The sequence below is a fragment of the Pavona decussata genome, unplaced genomic scaffold (assembly GCF_977016875.1).
Source record: "Pavona decussata unplaced genomic scaffold, jaPavDecu1.1 SCAFFOLD_348, whole genome shotgun sequence".
NCBI lineage: Eukaryota > Metazoa > Cnidaria > Anthozoa > Scleractinia > Agariciidae > Pavona > Pavona decussata.
Window position 1 is genome coordinate 13,003 of NW_028145732.1, and position 23,411 is coordinate 36,413.

A 23,411-nucleotide genomic window follows, 5' to 3' on the forward strand; every position below is an offset into this window, starting at 1 on the left:
GCACTAATCGACAGTTTTATTGCACTGGGGTGATAATTTTTAACAAACTTGACAATTATTTCGTTGTTTCTGCTGACAGACAAAACATTTTTGGGTTTTGAAATGACAGCAAATTTGCGTGATACTTCCCCTTTAAGTGCCAAAAATTTATTAAAAGCCGCGGCGTTTATTCGAATAAATACGGTACTTTAGGTTATCGCGTTTAATCATGTGCATAACCTGTTTTCTAAATAGTGGTAACAACAACAGTTAGAGTTTGTACAACTTGATACAAAAGTGCCAGTTACAAAAGTGCCAGTTTGTTAGAAAAGTGCCCTATTGTTACAAAAGTGCCCTATCGAACGTTACAAAAGTGCCCCAGTGACGTTACAAAAGTGCCCTGGGTTACAAAAGTTCCCTAGCTTCGTGACAAAAGTTCCCTATCGCGTTACAAAAGTGCCCTTTTTTCGTTACAAAAGTGCCCGTGCCTCTGGCTCTCTCTCTCTCTCTCTCTCTCTCTCTCTCTCTCTCTCTCTCTCTCTCTCTCTCTCTCTCTCTCTCTCTCTCTCTCTCTCTCTCTCTCTCTCTCTCTCTCTCTCTCTCTCTCTCTCTCTCTCTCTCTCTCTCTCTCTCTCTCTCTCTCTCTCTCTCTCTCTCTCTCTCTCTCTCTCTCTCTCTCATAGGTATCGTCAGGCACTTTTGTAACATTTCCCTCCTTTTGCAATAATTTGCCGATTTTTACGTGGTAACGCACACCAACTTTTCAGTGGAAGCCTTTCATAATGAACCCCTTGCAGGCCAAAATTCAAGAAGTAACTTTACAATCAAAGGGATTAAGACGCTTTTTTATGGCTAGGAGGTTACAAAAGATCCCTACTCCGTGGTAAGCACTTTTTAAAAAGCTTTTTGATCGATTTCCCTGCCAAATTGTAGCTATTGCCTTACCATTTCTATGCCATACCATTCTCTCGATTACCACAGTAATTTAAATTGGAGATATTGCGGCCCAGAAAATTTCGCCGTGTTTGTGTTTGACTTTTCATGTCCATGAAAAGACTCACGATTCGGAAAAAGCCCGTTTTTTGCATCGTCACTTTGGAAAAGCGATTTAGCCAATTTGAACTAACCAGCATTCACACGATTTTGAGGGAAGATTAACAAGTCCTTTGGTAATTTGACAAAGAAAGATTGAAGTGAATTGGATGTATTTTTATTTTTTTATGAATTTTTTAAGTTACCGATGTCTTAAAACCGGCAACGTTACAAAACGTCCCTATTTGCTAGAAGTTCCAACAAGTGATTTCTACATAAATTCTTTAGAGATAAGAACCAAAAGGGGCATCAATCTAGACATTACCACAGTAGAAATAAGTGATAAAAATTTTACGTCTTTCCTATAAAATGCAAGGGAACTAGCACTGTGAAAAGGGTTTATTCAACCTTGCCGCATTTTGCGTTATTGAGGATACTGATATATTGCTTACATAGTTGAATGTGTGACTCATTGCATCGGTGAATGATCATGAAAGGTATAATGGGAGTAGGTTTACATGCGAAAAATTGCTGTTGTGCCTTTCTACATCCGGAAACGTATCCGAAAGGAACGTTTTAATTAATAGTGAGAGCCTTTATATTATAGATTGACCACAATGTCGGTGTCAAGAAAACACCCTAAAGGCTCCAGGGCAAACCTCAGTGAGGTTCAAGTTCAATTTAGAAAATATAAAGTAGCAGTGATACTATGGACTCAATTGATTCATTAAAGACAATGATGGCAATCAGAAGGCACTGCGATAACTAACGCACGGTGCACCAGCCCTGTAAATCTTTGTTGTTCTAAACTACTTATAATTGCCTTTTGCGTATATCTCGCGTTTTTCTATTACTGCAGTTGCCATTATATCTTTGTTTTTATTCAATTTTTTCTTTTTGAGAGGATTTTTCAGAATTTCAATACATCTAGTTGTCTACGGACAAATTTCCAGTTAGGCTTAGGTTAAAACAAGGAGGCGGTGGCTGACGAAATGCAAACGACCCCACCCCTTTTTTCTTCTCAAAAAACTCCAGAATCGGTATCAAATGAGTTATTTGCTTGCGCAATCTATTGGCGACGAAGCCGCGAACAAAGCGACCCAAGATCATAAGATTGAAATTTACAAGTGTGAACACATCCAAACAGTCAACATCGACGTGAAACTTTGAACGAAGGGTGTGTTTCATTCATTTTAAAGGAACACACACAAGAGGCCCGTCTGAGATGTAACTTATGCAGTTTAATTCACGCCATAATTTATACGTATTATTTATTAAGGGCCATACCAAGAAACTATTCTCTTTTCTCATGGTTTTAGCGTTGTTAGTTTCATTGGACACGGTCGTCAACCGGTTAAACGGTTAAAATATGAAAGGTGTCAAAGTAGGGCTTCCAAGATGGGCAAACCTAAAAACATTTAGGGTTGTTTAACACTATTTTTAAACTTTGACGCGTAAAAGCGATAATTTGGCCTTATGAACAACCTACGCCTGCTAACAAGCAGATAACTAAAAGGGCCCAAAGGCGAGTGGGCTCAACATTCTTAGTTTAGAGTAGGCCTTTCAAGATTGTGTCAAACTTGCTCCAAAAGATCGCTTATAGAAAGATAATTGGAATACGTACAAAATGCATCTCTGACAAATCTTGAAAGTTGCTTTCAAAATTAAATGTTTCGATGCGGAGGAAATGTTGCATGCACGAATTTACTTCTTTGCTACAAAGTTTCTCACATTCCCCGAAAAGTTTCAAAAAGTTGCCAATCACAATCTGAACAGGCCCAGTTAACAAGGCATTCAGGATTTTCCAAGGATTCCACCTCTCGCGGACTGGCTGTACCTCGGATTGTTGTAAAATTCTTCTATGGCAAGTATTTGCTATGCGGAGGAAATGTTGTACGAATTTACTTCTTTGCTACAAAGTTTCTCACATTCCCCGAAAAGTTGCAAAAAGTTGCCAATCACAATCTTAATAGGCCCAGTTAACGAGGCATTCAGGATTTTCCAAGGATTACACCTCTCGCGGACTGGCTGTACCTCGGATTGTTGTAAAATTCTTCTATGGCAAGTATTTGCTATGCGGAGGAAATGTTGTACGAATTTGCTTCTTTGCTACAAAGTTTCTCACATTCCCCGAAAAGTCATCAAAGTCAATGAATACATAAAACTTCTTTCAGTTAAATTTCTAAAAACGACCTTAAGTTTCATGGAGTTTGCGCAAATATTAAAAAAGTTATGCAGGTTTAAAGTCGCCGTGGACAGAATCCCTTCTACCAATCTACATACGGTTAATCTAACTATATAAAAGAAACAAGTAAATTATGTGTAGTGCAAGTATTTGCTATGCGGAGGAAATGTTGTACGAATTTACTTCTTTGCTACAAAGTTTCTCACATTCCCCGAAAAGTTTCAAAAAGTTGCCAATCACAATCTTAATAGGCCCAGTTAACGAGGCATTCAGGATTTTCCAAGGATTACACCTCTCGCGGACTGGCTGTACCTCGGATTGTTGTAAAATTCTTCTATGGCAAGTATTTGCAATAAGTTTATCTTGTTCTCGTTCGGTTGAGTTAATGTTAAGCATGATAAAGACATTAGGTAATGGAGTGGTTTTCAATACTTTTTAGCACAAAGTTTAGTACTTTGGCCTGTAAAAAAATAAATTAGCGCGCGGTGTTTCTGTTCAATTTCAGACCTCATCAACCCAAAGGAGCAACAATAACTGTTGATGTTGACCTGAAAACCGCTCTATTGCCCATGATTAAGACACTTGATCCAAGTGCATGCGAGATTGTTCATTGTTTTAGCAAAACGTTGCAGTTGTCGAAAAATACGCAGAAAGCCGCAGCCACACGATTTGTTCTTTTGTTTGCGTGGTTAACGCAATGTTTGGAATATTCTTGTAGCGGAAATTGCACTCGGATGATGTAAAGACACTCGACATTTAGGTTAGTTGCTAAGCTGTTTCTTCAGCTCTCTTAGGGTTGTTGTACGTACCATTCTTACCACGCGCTAGTGGCACAATATTTCCAAAAATCATATTACCTTTACAAGGAAAAAAAGAAGAAGAAGAAATGTTGTAGCTGCGGCTTTAGGGAATACCTGAAAATGTATGATAGTTCATGTAGCTTGCGTTTATTGCTACTTTTTTCACGGTATGCTTTGCCAACAATTTGAATTAAGAAAACTCAATTTCATTTATTACTAAAAAGCTAGATTGTAGATTTCAACTGTAACTTGTATTCAGCAAGCTCGTTAATTATAGCCAATGTGCTCGACTTTAAAAATTTTCAGGAAGTCATTTTCTTTATAAACATAGCACAGGATATGGGCAATCAAACGCCCTCGCACGTTTATCATATCCCGTCAGCATCAATAAGCTATTAACTCTGTTGTAATTGATTTTCCTATGAAATAAAGGAATATGTTAGTTCCAGTTAAGTTAACAAAAGTAACTAAATTGCATCTTGTTCTTTTGAAAATAGTGACGTAACACAAGCAATACTTAAAATACACAAAAAGTTGAAATGTGTGCTTCAGCCTCTCGGTCATAAAGTGAAATAAGTGTACCGTAACTATTCGAATAAACGCCTCCCTAGATCAAACGCTGCCCTCGAATAAACGCCGCAGGGACTAGCAAAAATCAAATAAACGCCGCGATCTTTCTCGACATTGCGGCGTTTATTCGAAGCATCTATTTATCACCAATATAAGCAATTCAAGTACCCATCTTTAAAAACAAAAGCCAACATTCAATCTAAACCAGTCGTGGAAATTTATTTTTCTCGACTGTAATGTTATTCAGTTCAAAGTGGCTATACTTCGTAGCTTGGCTGCTTAGCTCAGTCTCTCTAAAACTTCTGCGATGCGCAATTCCGTGGTAACAGCCTAGAATCTTGCCGGTACAACTAGTCTGATTTCTCTCTTTCTTTTGCCATTGACTTTTGCAAATACGTTGTTCTCAGTGTTTGCGCGTAGGAAGTTATTCAATAAGCTCGACAGACGTTTAAATGACAATAAAATCACAATTGTTGTTACAAGGTTTGCGATAAACGCTGCCCTCGAATAAACGCCGCCCTCAGATAAACGCCGCATCTTAAAGGGGAAGTATCATGGGTGTTTTGATATCTTTTGTTAACAATGATGAAATAAGACCTTCAATCAGCTGCCAAATAATTCTAGAATGACGAGAGGAACGAAATCAACTCAATTCTTGAAAGAAACAACTTGTGATCTGTTCTAGCGCATTTTGGAAACAAAAAAGCGAGAACTTGAAAAACATTAACCTAATATTTTTCAAGTCCAATCCAAACCGGCCAACCCTGTCACTGGCCAGAGGCACTAATCGACAGTTTTATTGCACTGGGGTGATAATTTTTAACAAACTTGACAATTATTTCGTTGTTTCTGCTGACAGACAAAACATTTTTTGGTTTTGAAATGACAGCAAATTTGCGTGATACTTCCCCTTTAAGTGCCAAAATTTATTAAAAGCGGCGGCGTTTATTCGAATAAATACGGTACTTTAGGTTATCGCGCTTAATCATGTGCATAACCTGTTTTCTAAATAGTGGTAACAACAACAGTTAGAGTTTGTACAACTTGATACAAAAGTGCCAGTTACAAAAGTGCCAGTTTGTTAGAAAAGTGCCCTATTGTTACAAAAGTGCCCTATCGAACGTTACAAAAGTGCCCCAGTGACGTTACAAAAGTGCCCTGGGTTACAAAAGTTCCCTAGCTTCGTGACAAAAGTTCCCTATCGCGTTACAAAAGTGCCCTTTTTTCGTTACAAAAGTGCCCGTGCCTCTGGCTCTCTCTCTCTCTCTCTCTCTCTCTCTCTCTCTCTCTCTCTCTCTCTCTCTCTCTCTCTCTCTCTCTCTCTCTCTCTCTCTCTCTCTCTCTCTCTCTCTCTCTCTCTCTCTCTCTCTAATTTACTCTTCTATTTGTCGAGTGTTCGTCGCAAGAATTTTTTCGACCTAGCCGGTTTGGAAAGGTTGCAGTCTTAAATAATTACCTGTGAAAAACAGAAAAGCCAAGTTTGCTTGAAATCGAGGTTGACCAAAAGGAAATTTACCCATTTTAAAGCGACATGGAGTGCATTAGATTGATTTCGCGTGCGAGCCTGGTGGACTGTGGTACAGAATGAAGGTTCTCTTTGCATTGTGGGTAATGACGGAGTTTTTTGACGCGGAACACACAGTCCCGCGGTGAAAGAAAAATATTATAAGTCTAAAAGCAACTCTTCATTTCCCAAATTCGATCACCACATAGCTTGGCAAATGGGCCACAACTTACGGTTATACAAGCTAAACTAAAGATTACCATGGGGAGTAATATTGAAGAGTTGCTGATACACCTTCCGTCTGGATCGATCCACCAGCCATCGCCAAAACAATAGCGCCCAAAAGCGCTTTCAACGATGGAAGGATGGAAGACACGTCTCAGTTCTTTGAAAGGTGCCAGTGACTTGCGGATATCGGGACTTTATGATGTCCCTCAATCACCAGACGGCTGAAATATAGAGAATAACTACGCCACATGAATGTAAAAATAACACGACTGCGAACGCTGATTAACACAGGCTTACCTTCCAGGCAAAGGACGTCACGATGCTGTGCGAAATGACTATTTCCCAGATTCTCTCCTCTTTTGTTCCTTGCACATATGGATACATTCAACGTTTCTTTACATTTCCAAACGAGTAAGTTACCATTAACACATCATCATTTCTCAATTATGCAATCCAGGGATATCAAGGGAACACTACGCGACATTTCCTAGAAATTAAACACTGCAGAAAAATTGCGACTTACCTTAACCCTTTATGCCCTTACAGTTATCAGCAGCAAATGTCGTGAAACGGGAAAATTCAGAGTCACGAAAAATTAAAGTGACTTGCCGTGCAAGGGGTACTCGCCCCAAACGGTCCAGGCTGGTAGCTGAAGGAGGACCAACTGGAAATCTACTGGACTGATCAGGCTCCTGCCCCCGATGCTGTGATGAAACTTTTTTGCTGTGACAAGTAACAATGGCTTTTGAGAGGACATACTTGTGTGGCTTTTGATAATTACGCGTGAACACTAAATTGTTATAATCTAAGGGCATTTATATTGCTATCAATGAGCCGATGTCAGTTTATTTCAACAGCTTTCACGGCTTGAAATTGCCGGTTGATTTCGATCCATTTTGGTTCTTTTTTCCGATTCACAAGGTACCGTAGGAGTGCCTTTGTTGTTGTTGTTGTTGTTGTATATAAAAACAAACTGTTAGCGAAGGAAACTGACAGGTACCGTAGTAAACAAATTATTGGAGGTTGTGAAAAGACACTTTCAGCGTCAGAGTTCAAGACTGATTGATCAGTGCACATTTATTTGTTTTACTTATATATATTTTTTAGCACATTGTTTTTTAACTTCCAAAAATTCTGGGGGGCCTCAAGCCCCCCCTGCCCCTCCCCCTACTACGGGCCTGCAATGTTAACAATAGAGGGTTAGTTATAAGCAGTTTCCATAGTAACACAAGAAGACGACATCATTTTGTTGAATATGACAAAAGTTACACTTTATAGCTTTTTGCTGTTTAATGTTTCATACAAATTTTATTATCATACCATTAATATTCTTTACCCAAGGAACAATTTTAAATAACAAAGAAATCCATAGCAACTGTTGCCATGGCAACGATATAGTCAGCTTCTGTAATGCGCAATCACCTATTTCTTATAAGAGGTATGTTCTCACCAAATTTACTACAAACCCATTAGTGTGTTTAAAGATATTGACATTTAGAGTTCACATCAAAGACCATCGCGGAAAATTGGCACTTACAACTACAAGAACAATATTTTGTGCAAAATTCCTGAACTGTTACAAGCCGGTAACATCCAAAATTGGTGATCAACAGTTACTTTTACTTCTGGGTGCATAATTTGTTTCTAAATCGTACTCACTTATAAAATTTGGATCATAAAAGTAAGAAATTTGGCCCTAATTCGCTATTGAGAGGGTGACCGTTGCTATGGCAACACTGCATATTTGTCTGCCAACTGAAATTTGTTTACTGTGACGAGATAAGTATTTCTGCCAATTTTGGTGTAAATGTGTCAGGCATTTGATGAGATATTGGCTACTTTATAGTTGCTGTAGACTTAATATTGCAATTTCTCCTTACCCACCCCCCGCCCCCCCTTAAAAACAGTTGTATTTCTCGCTCAAGCACCAGTTACATAAAAAGTAACAAGTAGATTCGTAAAATACAGACAATAACCTTTAATTTGATACCAAAGTCACTATGTCCCATGGGGGGTGCTACGGAAATTAATTTTTCAGGCCTTGGCTTATGGACAATGGGACCAGAATCATAGAACTAAAGGGGGTAGGGAAATGACCGGCTGATAGCCGGTTCGATGGGTATCATTTTTGCGGCTGTTGTCGCTGTACCGAGCATGGCGTTGACTGTCCATGGCGTAATGACGTGTCTCGTTTTGTGTCAGCGGAAGAGTCCATGAAAACAAAATGGCGGTTTGGCGGATGGGTTCGGAAATGCCGACGGATAGATTTTAAAAATTTTGAGAAATTAGGGAGAAGTGTTTTTATCCTGATCAAGTTAAACAGTCGTTTTTCAGCCATGGACAGTCTTTATCAAGAGACTAATCGGTGAGTTTTTTGCCCTGTTCTCGTTCATAGCTTAAATCGAACTGTAGATCCGTGCTTACGTGTCGATAAGCTTTTACTGTAAAAATTATTGAAAGTGCCTTATACTAATGCGTTATTTCGGTCATTGAAAAGAAAACTTAAACTTTTCTGGAACCTCCCTTAAGGGTTATTTACACGGTACGACTTTGTCGCATGCGACAAGCTTACGACAGGCCTACGACACGAATTGTTTCGTGTAAATCAAACCTACAACTCGCTTACGACTGTCGTGTACGTCACAAAAAATGTCGTAGGATTTTAAAACATGTTTCAAAAAGTTGTACCGTCTAAATCGGCCTTTAGTTACTGTACAATTACGCTCACTATTTTATTTTAATGAAAACTGTAAATATTATTTTATAATACCGACTTCTCAATCTGGTAATGATGGTTGTCATGAAATGAAGTAAAGTTTTGTGACCCAAAATCTATAAGTTTAAATGGAACATTACCAATGAGGAGAATAAAGCCAAGACCGTGACATACAAAATTGCGCGTGGATTTTAAAATTGCCGTCCCAACTGACACAACCACCCAGAGCACATGTCCCCTTTTATATGCAGTATCATCCAAGCCAAATTAATTTAAGGACGGTGCCTACCAATAAACAATAAAAGAAGTATTTTTGTGTGGTTTATGGCTATGCCGGGAAAGCAGATCTTAGCAAGGGCTACTGGAATCCACAAAGAAAATTGGGAGTAACCACGCATTTTTAGAGATAATTAAGCAACAATTATTCTAAAAAAAGAAAAATACAAAGCAATGTATGGCATTATTTTCCAAATTGAAGCTTTGTTATCTCTGAAAAATGCATGGTTACCCCCAATTTTGTTTCTGGATACAAATAGTTTTAAACCGTGCAACAATATCCCTGTATTAGTAGGCATCACCCATTGGAAACCCAAGTATTTTGAGATGCGCAGAACATATGCGAAGTAACAAAAGTAGGCACCGTCCTTAACTTGATGAAATGTAATTCAAACGCTTATAAAGGGAGCCTCTATGATCTTCCAGAACACTTTAATTAAATGACATGGGACACTTAACCGACTGATGGTTACAGTGTAGATTTAAGAATACTCTTAGCGTATTTTATGTAAGCTTATAGTTATTAGCATAGAGTTGCACCACTGCACAATTTATTTATCCTATTTTGTTTTATTACTCTAGCACCCTATGATCTCGACATTATGGCCTTTGCTTTTGTGGATTAACTGCGAACAAGTTGAAGTAAAACATAGACCATGGTTTTATGCCTTTGTTTTATAATTGAATCTCATTTTTTCATATAAGAAAAATACATGAAACAGGTGTAAAATTGACTCATAATAAAGCAAGCCACTGGCAAGTTCAGTTGTTTTATCCATGAAAACTAATGCTCTGGATGTTTTTGTATCTGTTCTTACTTAAGGCTAATCGTTGGAGTACAAGGACTGCTGAGTAAGCTAAGTACAACACATCCAGACTCGTTACATGGTAAGAGAGCATCAACATGTTAAGAATAGTTCCCATATCTCCCAAATGGCTTGTGTATCCCTCTCACCCTTCCCTCATTTCTGCCAAGGGTTTCATTCCACAACTGATTCTACCCCCCCCCCCACCCCAGGAGGGGGAGGGGACTCCCATAAAAAAGTGATGGGGGTGATTGTCAAACCTTTTAGGGGTTAAAATTCATAGTTTGTTACCCCTCAGGGTGCTAAGAGGTATGGTGGTACCTTTTAGGGCATTAAGCCAAAAAATATGACAAGGAAGTAAATTTCAGTCAACTGATTTGGTACCTCTTGGGGGTAAAAAATTTATTCAGACCATGCCCACAAAACAGAATTCTGGTACCTTTTAGGGGTTCTGTTCAAAATTTCCGATGATCACCCCTGTCACTTTTATATAGGAGAAACCTCCACCCCCCCCCCCCCCCCCGAGGCACTTTGCTAGCCATACTGTAAGAACACCGAGACTTTTTTCCCAGGGTCCTTGCTGTTCCTTCTTCAAGAAAGAACCCTGGTTATGGATTCGAATCGCGTTCAAGCCTGAATTTTTTTCAGGCTTTCTTTTCGCAACTGCTTAAAGTTGCATACTAACTGCGAGGATTTTTCTTCTAGTTAATCTTTCAACTGCAGTTCAAAATATAAGTTGCGTATATTTACATTCATTTAAAGGAATTTAATATTGTGCACTTTACTGCCCCTCCTTTACAGGAAATTTCATCCAGAACACATTTTAGGTGTCATGTAACCAGCCAAAACCAGGGTTCTTTCCCAAGGGAAGAAAAGACAATTTTTATTCTTGGTGATCATTTCCTTTACTCTCATAATCTGAATGTTTGATGAAGTACCGTAAAGTTCCGATAGTAGCGACCCTCATTACTTTCAGAATTAGCAGCCTTTGGGGCTGGTTACTTCTGGGGAGTCGTTTCGGGGAACAAAAAACCATGAAACAAAGCTAGCGCTAGCTCTTTTTTCCGAAATGAAAAATTATATGATTCGCACAGAGCTCAAACAGCGGACAGAATAAAGACCATTCTGATGTAAGAGTGCCAGACGACATTGGGGCTCTCACCTCCAGGTGCAACGAGCAAGATTCAATAACTCGATGTTGCATTCAATGCAGAATTTAAGAAGAGCTGCACTTGTTGACAGACTCACTCCGAACACTTGATCGCAAATCCAGAGCTATTTATGAGTGAAAAATTAAGGGCTGGTGATCGGTGTGTGCTTTTCATGAAATGGGTAGGCACAGCATGGCAAGAGATCTCAGGTCGTCTGAAAGACACAGTTATCCATTCATTTGTGAAATGTGGTACTGCACTGCCCATTTCTGGTAGTAGGGACAGTGTTAATAAACATCAATGGTCTACTGGACTACCGCATGAATGAATCAGCCAATGTAGAGGAAATCAAATTCTTCTCTGACTCAGGGGAGGAAAGCTAAACTCAGTGCTTTTACTCCATGACACAGTCCATTGCGTTTTATACTATGTCCAGTATTTACAGTTTTCAATTTTAATTTGAAGAAACGTTCCTGTTGTTAATACAAAATTATACCAGTTTAGTTTTTACATTATGCCATCAGTGAACTGATGTCAAGGACGAATGATGGATTAAGGCTTTCCTTTGTTAAAAGTGCCTTATCATGATCAATTTGTCAATGCACCAAGATATTAGCATTGCACATTAAAAATTTGACTATGGATCGGAAAACAATAATTGGCATTCGGTATGTGTATAAGGTCATTTAAAAAAAACTTTGTCGCGCTACTTTTTGGGGTGGGGGACTAGCTACTTTCGGGGGGGTTGCTACTTTTGGGGACTCGCTATTTTCGGGATTTATTAGAAGCCACAAAGTTTTGACGTTACTTTCGGTGGTCATTACTTTCGGAGAGTCGTTACTTTCCCAACTTTACGGTAGTGATATTGTGAGAAGAAATTAGATGCTGGTTATTTTGTTGGGGCATAAAGGGTTAATTTGCTTTAAGTTGTCTCTTAATTTGTCTTTCTAGGGTTGTGATCGAACTACTGCCTCCATCCCTTGCCCATGCTTTGGCCCTTTAACTGGGTCTGGAGATAGACTGATATTGTATTTACTCATGTTTCTTTTTTGTCATGCAGCTGTTGAACAAGAAATAGAACACAACTTGGAACAAGCTTCAGTAAACTGTGACCGACTCACCATCCTTATTAACAAAGAACCACCACAGAAAAAGCACAGTGCTCGAATGTAAGTCTTTCTGAAAGTTTCTTCTGTTTAAGATGAAATAATGACAAGGTTATTAAATCTTGTTCCCATTGGCACAAAATTGGGTATAAGGGTTGAAATCATTCATCCAAAATCAACTCATTGCAGCAACAAGATAAAGCAAAATAACAGACAGGAGTTTACAGGACAATGATTATTATTAATTTATTGATCACCAATAGAAACTGGAATGGGGTTTTTAATCTTGAGAACCATGAACCAAAAAAAAGACATTTTCCACAAACCTCTGGGAACTGCTATTGATGAATTCTTTCCACTTAAGGTATAGGACTACACCCTCTGACAAACCTTTTCTTTTTTTAATTATTTGCCTTACAGGACAGTACAGAGAGATATAATCTGTAGGACGTGAAAGAACCCACACACTGTTTGAAAAGAGTAGGGACATGCTGATGTCCAATCTCATCCCAAATTTTATACTTACTTGATACTGATATACTATTTTTTTTATGTTAATGTTTTCACAGAAAAGTGGATCAACTTACATATGATTTGAGACATTTGAAAACAGGCTTTAACAACTACAAACATCGGAAGATGATGAAGGTACATATAACAATAATGACATTGTTACCTCACTGCCAGTAAGCATGTTGGCTAACAAGTTCTTAACCTGTTCTTCATTATTAGCTTTGTAAAAATCCGAATCCGGATTATTGATTCAAGATCACTCAGATCATGGTGTATCAAAGGAACTAACGAATCCACTCTGGTAAAGATACGTCGGTTCCTTTGATGCAACATGACCCAAGTGACCTTAGATCAAAAATCCAGATTTGGATTTTTCCAAAGAAACACATCCTAAATCTTCCATGGATTAAGTTTGATTATTTGATTATTATTTGTATTTTAGTAAAATGAAATAGATAACGATAAGTACACGATGAAAATTCTCAGAAAAAAAAATTTCCGAGCCCCCAGCATGAATCGAACCCACAACCTTCCAGATACTAGTTTGGATGCTCAAACCACTGAGCAATGGGTCATTCATATGGTGAGCAGGTCAGGCTTGAGGTCACCTGTTATAGTAAGCTCAGTGGTTAGAGCATCCAAACTAGTATCTGGAAGTTTGCGGGTTTGATTCCTGGTGGGGGCTTGGAAATTGTTTTCCGAGAATTTTCATTGTTTACTTTTCATAGCATTGGGTGGTTGGCTGGTTTACTGAATTTTAGTAAAAGCTAGTAAAATGTGAGACAAGCTATTTAAACATACAACAATGATCTGTCAGTGAGGATGCCTCCAATAATAAAATTTAACCTCAGAAATTATTTTTAACTAATAAGATAATAGTCATCCAGTCTTCATGAGCAGCAGAACCATATAATGACAAACTTGTTGCCATGTAGAATCCTCTCTTCTTTTGGAATAAAAGGACCTTGCGTTAAAATTGTTGTTTTTGTAGCTGATAACATTGATTCTTTTGGCAGGAACAAGAAGAGAAAGAAAGAGAAGAACTTCTAAACAGAAGGTTTACAACTAATGTAAGCTACATTATTTTAGCATGTTAGATGTGTGTTTTTTTACTTCCAGAATCAGTGGAAGAAATCATCCTGTTACCATTCGGATGAAAGCCATCAGATAGTGATTTTTATGAATGCTCTTTTGCCCTGTGTTAAGCTTACTAGGTGATAGTGGGGGTTATAGGTTAACCATCTAGTGACCAGAATCTAATTTCTCTTTAAAAAATACCTCATGACTACATTTTCAAACATACAGGTCATGAGAAACAAATAAATGATCACAAAAGATGACATGTTCTGATATTTAAACAAATTCTTCCCAGCTAAGTATGATAGAACAGAAAGGAGAGTAAACACATGTTGATATTTTGCAAAGGTTTGAATACCTTATTATAGGAAATTAAGATTAGTTTCGGACAAAAATAGTGTCTGAAAATAAAACCGTCCAAAATTTTTAAGCGTTCGAAATTTTTACAGTATAGTATAAAACTTTAAAAGTACTTTCTGGGTGACAGCATCACATATTCAAAGCCAATATACATGGTATGTTTGGAATTCGGATTAGGCGGCTTTGCTCAGTCGTTCTTTTTATCTTTGGAAAGGTAAGTATTTGAGACACTGCTTGAGGCATAAGCTTGATTGAGTTTGTGTTATTTTCTCGTTGGTGTATCAGGCTGTAAAACCTTGAAGGTACAGTAAAACTATCATTTTCACTGATTTTATTTCAGTCTAATTCATGTTTTTTTAGTCTTAAATTTACTTTGGGCATGTTTCAGCGCAGTGTCCGAAATTTTTGCCCGAAAATTGTCCGAATTGAGGGAAAAAGTGTCCGAAAATTAAATGTCCGAAATTTTAACGTCCGAAATTTTTTGCAAGTAATGTAGTATGTGGTGTTTTATGTTTTTCTCGTATTTTAATTTCTAACGTTCACAAAAGCATCATGAACTCTCTTGACACAGGCTTTTCCAGGAATATTTTTGAAGGCGTTCAAAAATCACGATTAAACAAAAGGAGTAAATTTCAGGTATCCCACAATGCCTCGCTTCCAACTATATTATCAACTCGATGTTGGTACGTGATCTCGCATTTGCGATGGGGCTTCTCGGAGTGAACGCTGACCTGCGCTCCATCGCCATTGCTGTACGTGAATTGCTTAGATTTAGACAGTCAGAGTTATGTCAATTCGTCAAACTTAGCCTGCTGTCGGTTTCTAACGGTCATGGGACACGTAAGTTTTCCAAAAGACTTACGAGAGCGGCTTCTTTGCTTGTTTGTGCGATCAGAAACATTGAACGGCCGCTTGTCACTCGACTCTTCTTCCACTTCTTCCATGCATTTACCGTTTGCTTGAATATCGACTTAAAAGGAAGCATTTATGTCACCACTTGATGTAGAATAGAACTGAACAGAATCGTGCTTAAAGTACTGTTCATTTCGACCGGAAAAACGAGTGATCGTTCAAAAGCAGTTTAATACTATAAAAGCATTATGCAGTTGTTTACATGTTTGGCGCCAATTTAGGCAAACTTCAACGAACACAAATTCCTTCAAAACATGGGGACTTAAGGGGACCTTGAATAAAATTCAAAGGAGATACTATTCAAGCAACAACAGGCAAGATTTCACTCTAATGTACCCAGGATTGAACTCGCTAGGGTCAAATTTGGGTCAAGCATTTGAGAGCCGCAAACGAACAAAGCGAGTCGATAATGCATACCACTCCAAACAATTGTACGTTTTTCTTTATTCTTAGGCAAATTAGCTGCGAAATTGTAATGCAAGCTTGAACTTAATTGCCAAAGCAATACACAAAACGATTTAACTTACATTCTCAGATCCTGAATAAGAAAAAATAGCCACTTGAAATTCAGTCGATTTGGGACTTCGCATCGATACTTGACACCTTCTAGTCGATAATTTTTCGCGGAGACTCATGGGATACTTGATATCTCCTCCTTTGATTAAACACTGCTGTTTGTGTTTCAAACATTACTTCATTTTAGAATGATGATGTCAAATTTTTTAATGATGATGATGATGATGATGATGATGATGATGAACAGCTGTACTTGACTGTTTAAATTGTGTTACTTGTCTTTTAGGATAGTGGCGAAACATCTATCATGATAGACCATGAACTACAGCACAACACTTCACTTCAAAATGCAGACAGAGGAATAAGTGATTTATTGAGCAGTGGATCTAGTATTTTGACAAGTTTGAGAGGTCAACGTATAACTTTAAAAGTAAGCTCATTAAATTTCCAGTAACTTAATAATAAATTCATTTAAACATGACATTCTACTAAGTAGTATTTTGAAAAAGGAACTTTAAGGCAGTTTTGATTCTTATTTGACACCTTTTTATGATGTAGTTTATATCTACTGTATTTTTCATTTTTCACCCATCAAGTAATGTTCAAAGAACAAACAAGCTACACTAAGTTATTACAAATTTTATGTAGGAAGGAAATCAAGAACATACTATATTAACTTGAAGTTGGTCTCCATATTTATCTTTTCCATCTGTATCAAAAACATTTGAAGGCTGATTGTATAACCGTCTTGTTTCAAATTTTAGGCTGATTTTTCATTTCGCTTGAAAAGTGGCTGAATTTTTGCATGTGGCCTTTGGTTTTGTTAGTGAACCTTGCTTTGTGGTTTTATTCACTGGTTTACGCTTAGTTTTCTCAAGAAACAAGGTTTGTCTGTCATTTATTTACATTTATTTAATGAATAGTATCCTTGCACTGGACCAACTGGCCATCACAGCAAATTTGTCAATTGACTGTCTTTCAACAGGGAGCTCATAAAAGAATACTGGATATTGCCAGCACGCTTGGTTTGTCCAACACTGTTATGAGGCTGATTGACAAGAGAGCAACACAGGTATTGTTGTTTGTTGGTGCAAATGAAGGGCTCGGTCCATAAACGACCTACGGTGCATTTCAGATTGGTTTTTTGCTGTTTCAGCTCAAATTCACCAAAATGTGTGCATGTGGCCTTGAATATCTTCAGGAAACACTGTCCCAATGTTTTATCCATTGCTTTATGTTTCATTTGCAATTAAAACCCTATGATTATGTGCAACATGTCTGTGCACTATGGATTGGTCATGCACCGACTCCTTCAAATATTAGACTTTAGAACAAACTGATTGTGAGTTGTCACAGTTTTGCAAGTAATATTTCAAACACGAGGAAGAGTGTTTCCTCCGATTTCCAAACACCAAGAAGTAGGTTGGAAAAACGAGGTGCAGCCGAGATTTTGTTAACCAACTTCGAGGTGTTTGGAAATAGAAGGAAACCCTCTTTCGAGTGTTTGGTATAGCTTCTCAAACTATTGATAATTCTTGGAGAAATTCGAAGCAAAAGTTCACAAAATTTTATGATAATTAAGATCACATTTCTCAACCTCCTTCACGGTAGTGATTTGCTTTGTTTTGGCTTGATGAATTATTTTAAAATGAGTTTGAGAAGACTTGTGCCTGGCGTCAGCATTTTATACCGTCACTGACTCATCACAAGTCAAAAGCTTGGGACAAAAAAGATAAAGGAAACTGCTATTAATTAATTAATTTATTTATTTTATTTGCTGTAAAACACAATAACGTAATACAAAAGGAGCAATAACGATTTGGCGAGGAGACCTCGAGAAACCATCGGGCTTATATAAAGAGGTCACTTCGAAAACACAATAAATACAAAATAGTACTGCATATGTGCAGCATTAACAAATCAGAATTATTTCAATAAAAGCTTGCGCATTCGTTTCTTGAAGGTAGGAAAACGAGATGAACCTGTTGTGCATGCTATAAAAATTTTGCTTTGATATCTAAAACACTATTGCCTTCTAGAGAGGCTTGGGAGCTAAGGTCCCACTCATTGTTCAGAGAAAAGAAAATTTTTTGCGTTGCAAGTCGTATCAATGCACGGCCCTTGAAGGGAAAGTCTGGAGCAAGTGAGAAAATAGAAAGAGACTGGAGACTTTTTCTTGCCTCGCATGCTCATATCTCGCAATCATACTCTATGCTTTCAGTGCATTTTTCCTCGTAAATTCAATTTACTCTTCACATGTATGTGAATTTCAAGGGAAAAAAGCGACTGTTCTACAGTCTACCGAAAGGGTAATGGTACTAGCCTCTTGTCTTACAGAAATTCTAGATATGCAACTAATATAAATCCCCCAGAGATAGCCTAATGATGTGTTTATTTTTCTGTACTTCCTATTAGGACAAATGGATTGTGTTTGGAGGAATGATCGTAACCTGCATAATTATGTTCTTAGTCATCAAATACCTCACGTGATATTCAAGGATAAGCCAGTAGCTTATCAAATAATAACAGCAAGGCAGGAGTCCACATGAAATAACCTTCAAACTGTTTTTATACTTACTTTTGGGTTGATAAGTTTAAGTATTGGACATATTACTGACACATGTGAACAGAATGGTGGACAAATCAAAATCTAAGAATAAAAGCGCGGGTCCCTGCAAATTAAACAAACCAGTCCATTTTATTTTGTTAACTGATAGTTTTATCATATTATCTGCAAAACTATTGAAACCGTGATCTTGAATGTAAGCAACAACAGCTTTCCGAGCCCGTTAATTATCGAGACTTTCGAGAAACGTGCCCATGGACACCGTGCCCAAATTCTGGTGCGGAATAGTGTCCATTACTGTAGTACCCAGTGAGAATCGTACTCGGACATCATGCTCGGGAACCAAGTGTGCACATGGCCTTAGACTACAACCATCCAGAATTCATTTTTGATAGAGCTATAAGGACTTGGAACACTTTAGTTCATGAACTCAACATTAATTTCGAAGTGATAGACCTACCTCCCTTGGTAAGCCTGTTCTTCTTAATTATTTTCATACTACTTTAACTATTAACCATGCTTGAAGATCGTGCTCGTTCAAAACCATTTGGCTGAATTGCAATATCGCTCACAGCCTAATTCGTACTTTTGCTTGCCGCTATAAATTTCAGTTGCCGTACTCTGTATATTTTAATAATCTACATCTATATCTACATTGGTAATAGGCAAAGGTTGTTCATCTCGCCAGTAGTGAAGGTGTTTGTGCAAAGTATAAAAATTAATAAACAGGCTACGGCCTTCAAATACAGTGCGGTGCATGGTGACCTTAATGTGAAAATAAGGATAAAACAAAGAAAAGAAAAACTATCAATCAAACGATAGAAAATTGAGCCCAAAGGGCTTGTTTAAATTGAAATCCCGCTCTATCTCTGATTGTCTGATGCTGTTTGGCAAAGTAATCCAGTCGCTTATTGATTTGGGGAAAAAGCTATTGGCATACGCGTTCCCTTTTGCTCTAGGTTGCTTTCTTATTTAACGTGAGCCCGTTGTACTGGTTGGCATTAGTTGCGGTTACCCTGCTGCTGCGTCACTTAGTATTTTATCTCTGTGTTGTCTATGATGTCATGTTTCGTCGAAGCAAATAAAAGGAAAAAGAAAATTGATTATTATATAGACAACCCCTGGATATTAACAAGCTTGCACTCTGATTGGCTTGTTACTATTAAGCTATCAGCTCGTATCCTTCGCTTAGAGACTTTGAATGAAATAAATGGTGAAAAGATGCTTCTTTTATAGATCTTATTCATAAATGGCAGCCAATAAATTATTCTTCTATTTTCATGAAAATTAGCCTTACTAGCCTCGTTAGCATGTGCAAAATTTAATAGAATTTTTACTCTATAATGAGGTTAGTAGGGCAAATTTTTAACTGTCAAGATAGATGCCTGTTCTATTATTTTAATAAATAAAATTCTTGAAGCTGTGTTGTTTGTTCTTTATGAGTAACTCGTTCATGTTGTGGTTCAATTTTATCCTTGGTTTAAATTTTATTTTCGTTTTTTTTTTTTCAAACTCATTATCATACACCTTTCTGCAATCTTAAAATTACAGCCAAAACATCCGACACATCAAGCTATATTAGCTTCCACAACTATCCCTTGAAAAGAGCATAAAACGATCGAGGAATACAGCAGACAACATTTGAAGTATTTTGCTTAAATGTTCTCGCTGGGTGGTTTAGTCGCTAAGTCATGAAACTGTAATTATCACGTCCTTAGAACGCCAAAGGAAATGGTACTTACAGTTCTGTCTGAATCAATCCTAGCCGCATTCAACACATATTTATCCTGCATCAGGAATAGTGGAATCGGGGAAAGGTGGACTGGCGGGCAGGCCGCCTATTCAAGCTTTCTGTTTCGTGTTCGTTTCAAAGCTTTTGATCTGTAGCTGCTAGATCTCAAAATTTCCTGTAGTGAAATAGTGATACAAAATGACACCGCCCAGGAAAAAACTGTTCAGTAGTTTTCCTTTAAAATTTAGAACCATTATGTACATGCAGCAGGAAAGATTAATGTTCGGGAGCTTTACATGGTCCCTCCACAGAAACACCCTGTACAGCATAACAAACAGCAACACGGGAATCGGTAGCTTTCATTTGAACGGTCACCCTTCGAGGATTTCGTCCACAGACTCAAACGTTCTTGTCAGAGCCACCTCATACAACAAAATAAACAGGGTCACAAGAAAATACCTTTCAGGAACTTTCATTCGAATGGTCACACTTAAGGATTTCATCCATAGACTCAAAACTTAGAACCACCCTCACAGAACAACTTAACTACTAGTAGATGTTGTACCGCGAGAGTGTCAAACTGACCACCTTTCAACTACACGTGGAAATCACGTGCTCTAGACCCGGCAATACACTTAATTTACTAATATTTATCAATAAAGATCGCGTTTACGGCTGCCTGAATAAGTACAATTTTAAAATAACTCTATTGAAAGTTTGGAGCATTAATATTTATTACAATATCATGACTGACGTCCTAACCGCACGCAATGCTTATTAATATTGGCGATTGAGAGGCGACGGTAGTTTATAGGTCCAGCTGTTTTGTCAGGGAACGACGAGACCCAGCAGTAATCCGGCAACACTTTAGTAAAGCATCTCTGCCAATCTGTTTTGGCTAGTGACATTTTGCCAGCAGAATCGTGATGAAAATGTTCGGAACATGTTGTTAAGCCGATACAGCTTTAATGATGTACAAACTTTAGTGCCGTGATTACGCGTCAGCCAGACTGCCCACGTATGTCTTGGATCAGAACATACAACCCTCGAGTGCCGCACTTGAGAGTAACTTTCGCCATCATTTCAAGTGCTGCCTCATGTAAAACATTGCCAATATCTGCTGATATTTTTAAATTACTAGGAAAATTTGTCGCGACAGAAACATGACTCTAATCTGTTGAATCAGTGCACGTTTACGGCAGTGAGCGTTTCTTCGAATCCTACTGCCAGCTCTATTGTTAAAGTGAAGGTTGTATAACGGGAGTGGAATATCGGCTGTGATTTTTTTTTTTTTTAATTAATTTTTATGGGTGATCACAGATTCTTAAACGGCGATCAAACTTAAACCGTCAACTGGTGAAAACCTTCATTAGGTACAGGCCGGCCGGGATGATATCTCCGCCGAAACATTTTACGAGCGAAGATGACCAGTTTCGGAAAAAGCATTATGCTATTGCTTAGAGGAAAAAGGAACATTGACAAATAAATAATTCTAAATGAGCCTTTATCTTATTTCCGATGAATGCCATTTTGTAACACGCCGCTAAGACTCAGTGATGTCATCAAATGTCCGTTGTGTTACGGGTCCCATTAGGTCTTTGGACCGCCATTCCCGGACGAGAAAAGTGAGCAAGCAATGTATTCAGAAACTATCTACTATTTTTACTTTTTGATGCATTTTTGAAAAAGGTGGGTCGGTTGGGTGAAAAGGAACATATCTGGAGATAGCTTCCTAAGCCAGAGACCGTGACACAACGAGAATGATTAGGCAAAATACTTCAATTCTGAATTCCCAGATTGTTTGATGTCCCGCTTTAAAGATATACTTAGGTAAACCCAGTAATACAGTTTGATCTGCTCAAATGTTTTAGCTGAAAATTTAAGTTGCAGAAAGTTTTAGGGAATGGAATCTTATTCCCTGGATTTACGAACTATTGTTGGCTTTTCGAAAATGCCAGCTGACCGCCGGCCTGTATTTCCATTCCAAACGACATATTTGCCCCTTCGAAAACGAAAGTAATTGGTTTTCCAGTGTTCCGCAATTTTACTGAAAAAAAAAAAAAGAAAAAAAAAAACATGTTTCAGATTCCCTGTACGACTTATCCGGCCACAGAATATCTAAACAAACCGTTGGATTGTTTGCAACGAATTGGATTGAAACTGAAGCAAGTCTTACTGAAGGCGCTTACCATTTGTCATAGCTCGCCGGCCATTTCACTGATCATGTCGCAAACGAAATGTACCAATTTGAACGGCATCAGTCATATGCCACTTTTGTAAATTGCTTCAAAATGGCGCATACTACTCTTAGAATGTGCCATTTTGAAGAATTCGAATCAGTCCTTCAAATTGGTACTGACTCCATTTACGGCCAACCACCTCTGGCCGGCAAGTTCTGACAAACACTGTAAAACACTATTAGCTATAGCGGGGCTGTGTTATGTAACAGCTCACCTAAAGAGATATCGATCGTTCCCAAATGCTATCGGGACTGCAATATTTTTTGCTTTTTTTTCTGTCGCCTGGTTTGACCTTTTCTGTCGTTCTGATGTGATTTTACGAGGGACGATTTTTGACTCGTGATTAACGCTTTGCCTAAACTGTTTGTGATCGTCTGACAGCGCGCGGACGTAACTTCAGTAACAAAGCCTCTGTGTTGCAGCAACACATTGTAAGTTTTTGACCTGTCTGCGAAACCACGCAGTGAGTTACCGCAACAAAATGTTGTGTTAAAAGTTGTCCCTGCGCTGTATTGCGTTGAAAATCGTCAGTTAAAAGTTGTCTCGTCCAATTACAATTTTCCCACGAGACAAAAATTTTCTGGCAGGCGGTATTTCCTCGTGGTTTACTAGCTCGTTTTCGCGGCCCACGTAGCTTATTACGGCTCCACCGCCAAAAGTTTATATTCGCACGCAGGCGTGATACCACCCGCGCTAACACCGATACAGAAAACTCCTTCACACGGCGACGTCATTCACGTTTTGTAATAATTTTTTTCCCTGGAAGCTTCTTGGCATCACTTTCCCTCTTAAACGTTTTCTGAATAAATTTTTGAAAAGGTCAAACCGTTCATTCCAAGGTAAGCTGTCCAAGTTAACCTGAGGAGATTCCTTATTTTCCATCTCAGTTAGGTGCAACAAATGGAAATGATAGGCTCGGCGCTCTTTTTTGGCGGGTAATGTGGCTCGTGAGACACTGGGAACTAAGAAAAAGTATGCCCTTCCCCACTCCCGGACAGACAAACACAAAATCACAGGAACATGGAGATATCTCGAAATAATCAAACCAAAACAGGCTTAGAGTACCCCAAATTGTCTTTATTAGAGATTAAAAGTAAATTAAAGATTTCAATAGATTTAATCAAAAATCTTGATTTGTAGCA

At 38.2% G+C, this 23,411-nt stretch overlaps 1 protein-coding gene across 1 annotated transcript; it reads left to right on the plus strand.

Moving 5' to 3' along the window:
• The first annotated feature begins 8,501 nt into the window (after positions 1–8,501).
• LOC146453129 (Golgi SNAP receptor complex member 2-like) lies at positions 8,502–19,721 on the plus strand. Its single transcript, XM_085097003.1, has 8 exons — positions 8,502–8,663; positions 10,114–10,178; positions 12,308–12,416; positions 12,923–13,001; positions 13,883–13,936; positions 16,018–16,161; positions 16,717–16,803; positions 18,147–19,721. Exons 1-8 carry the CDS (start codon positions 8,512–8,514, stop codon positions 18,219–18,221), a joined length of 765 nt encoding a protein of 254 aa, XP_084953129.1. The 5' UTR covers positions 8,502–8,511; the 3' UTR covers positions 18,222–19,721.
• Positions 19,722–23,411: the final 3,690 nt, after the last annotated feature.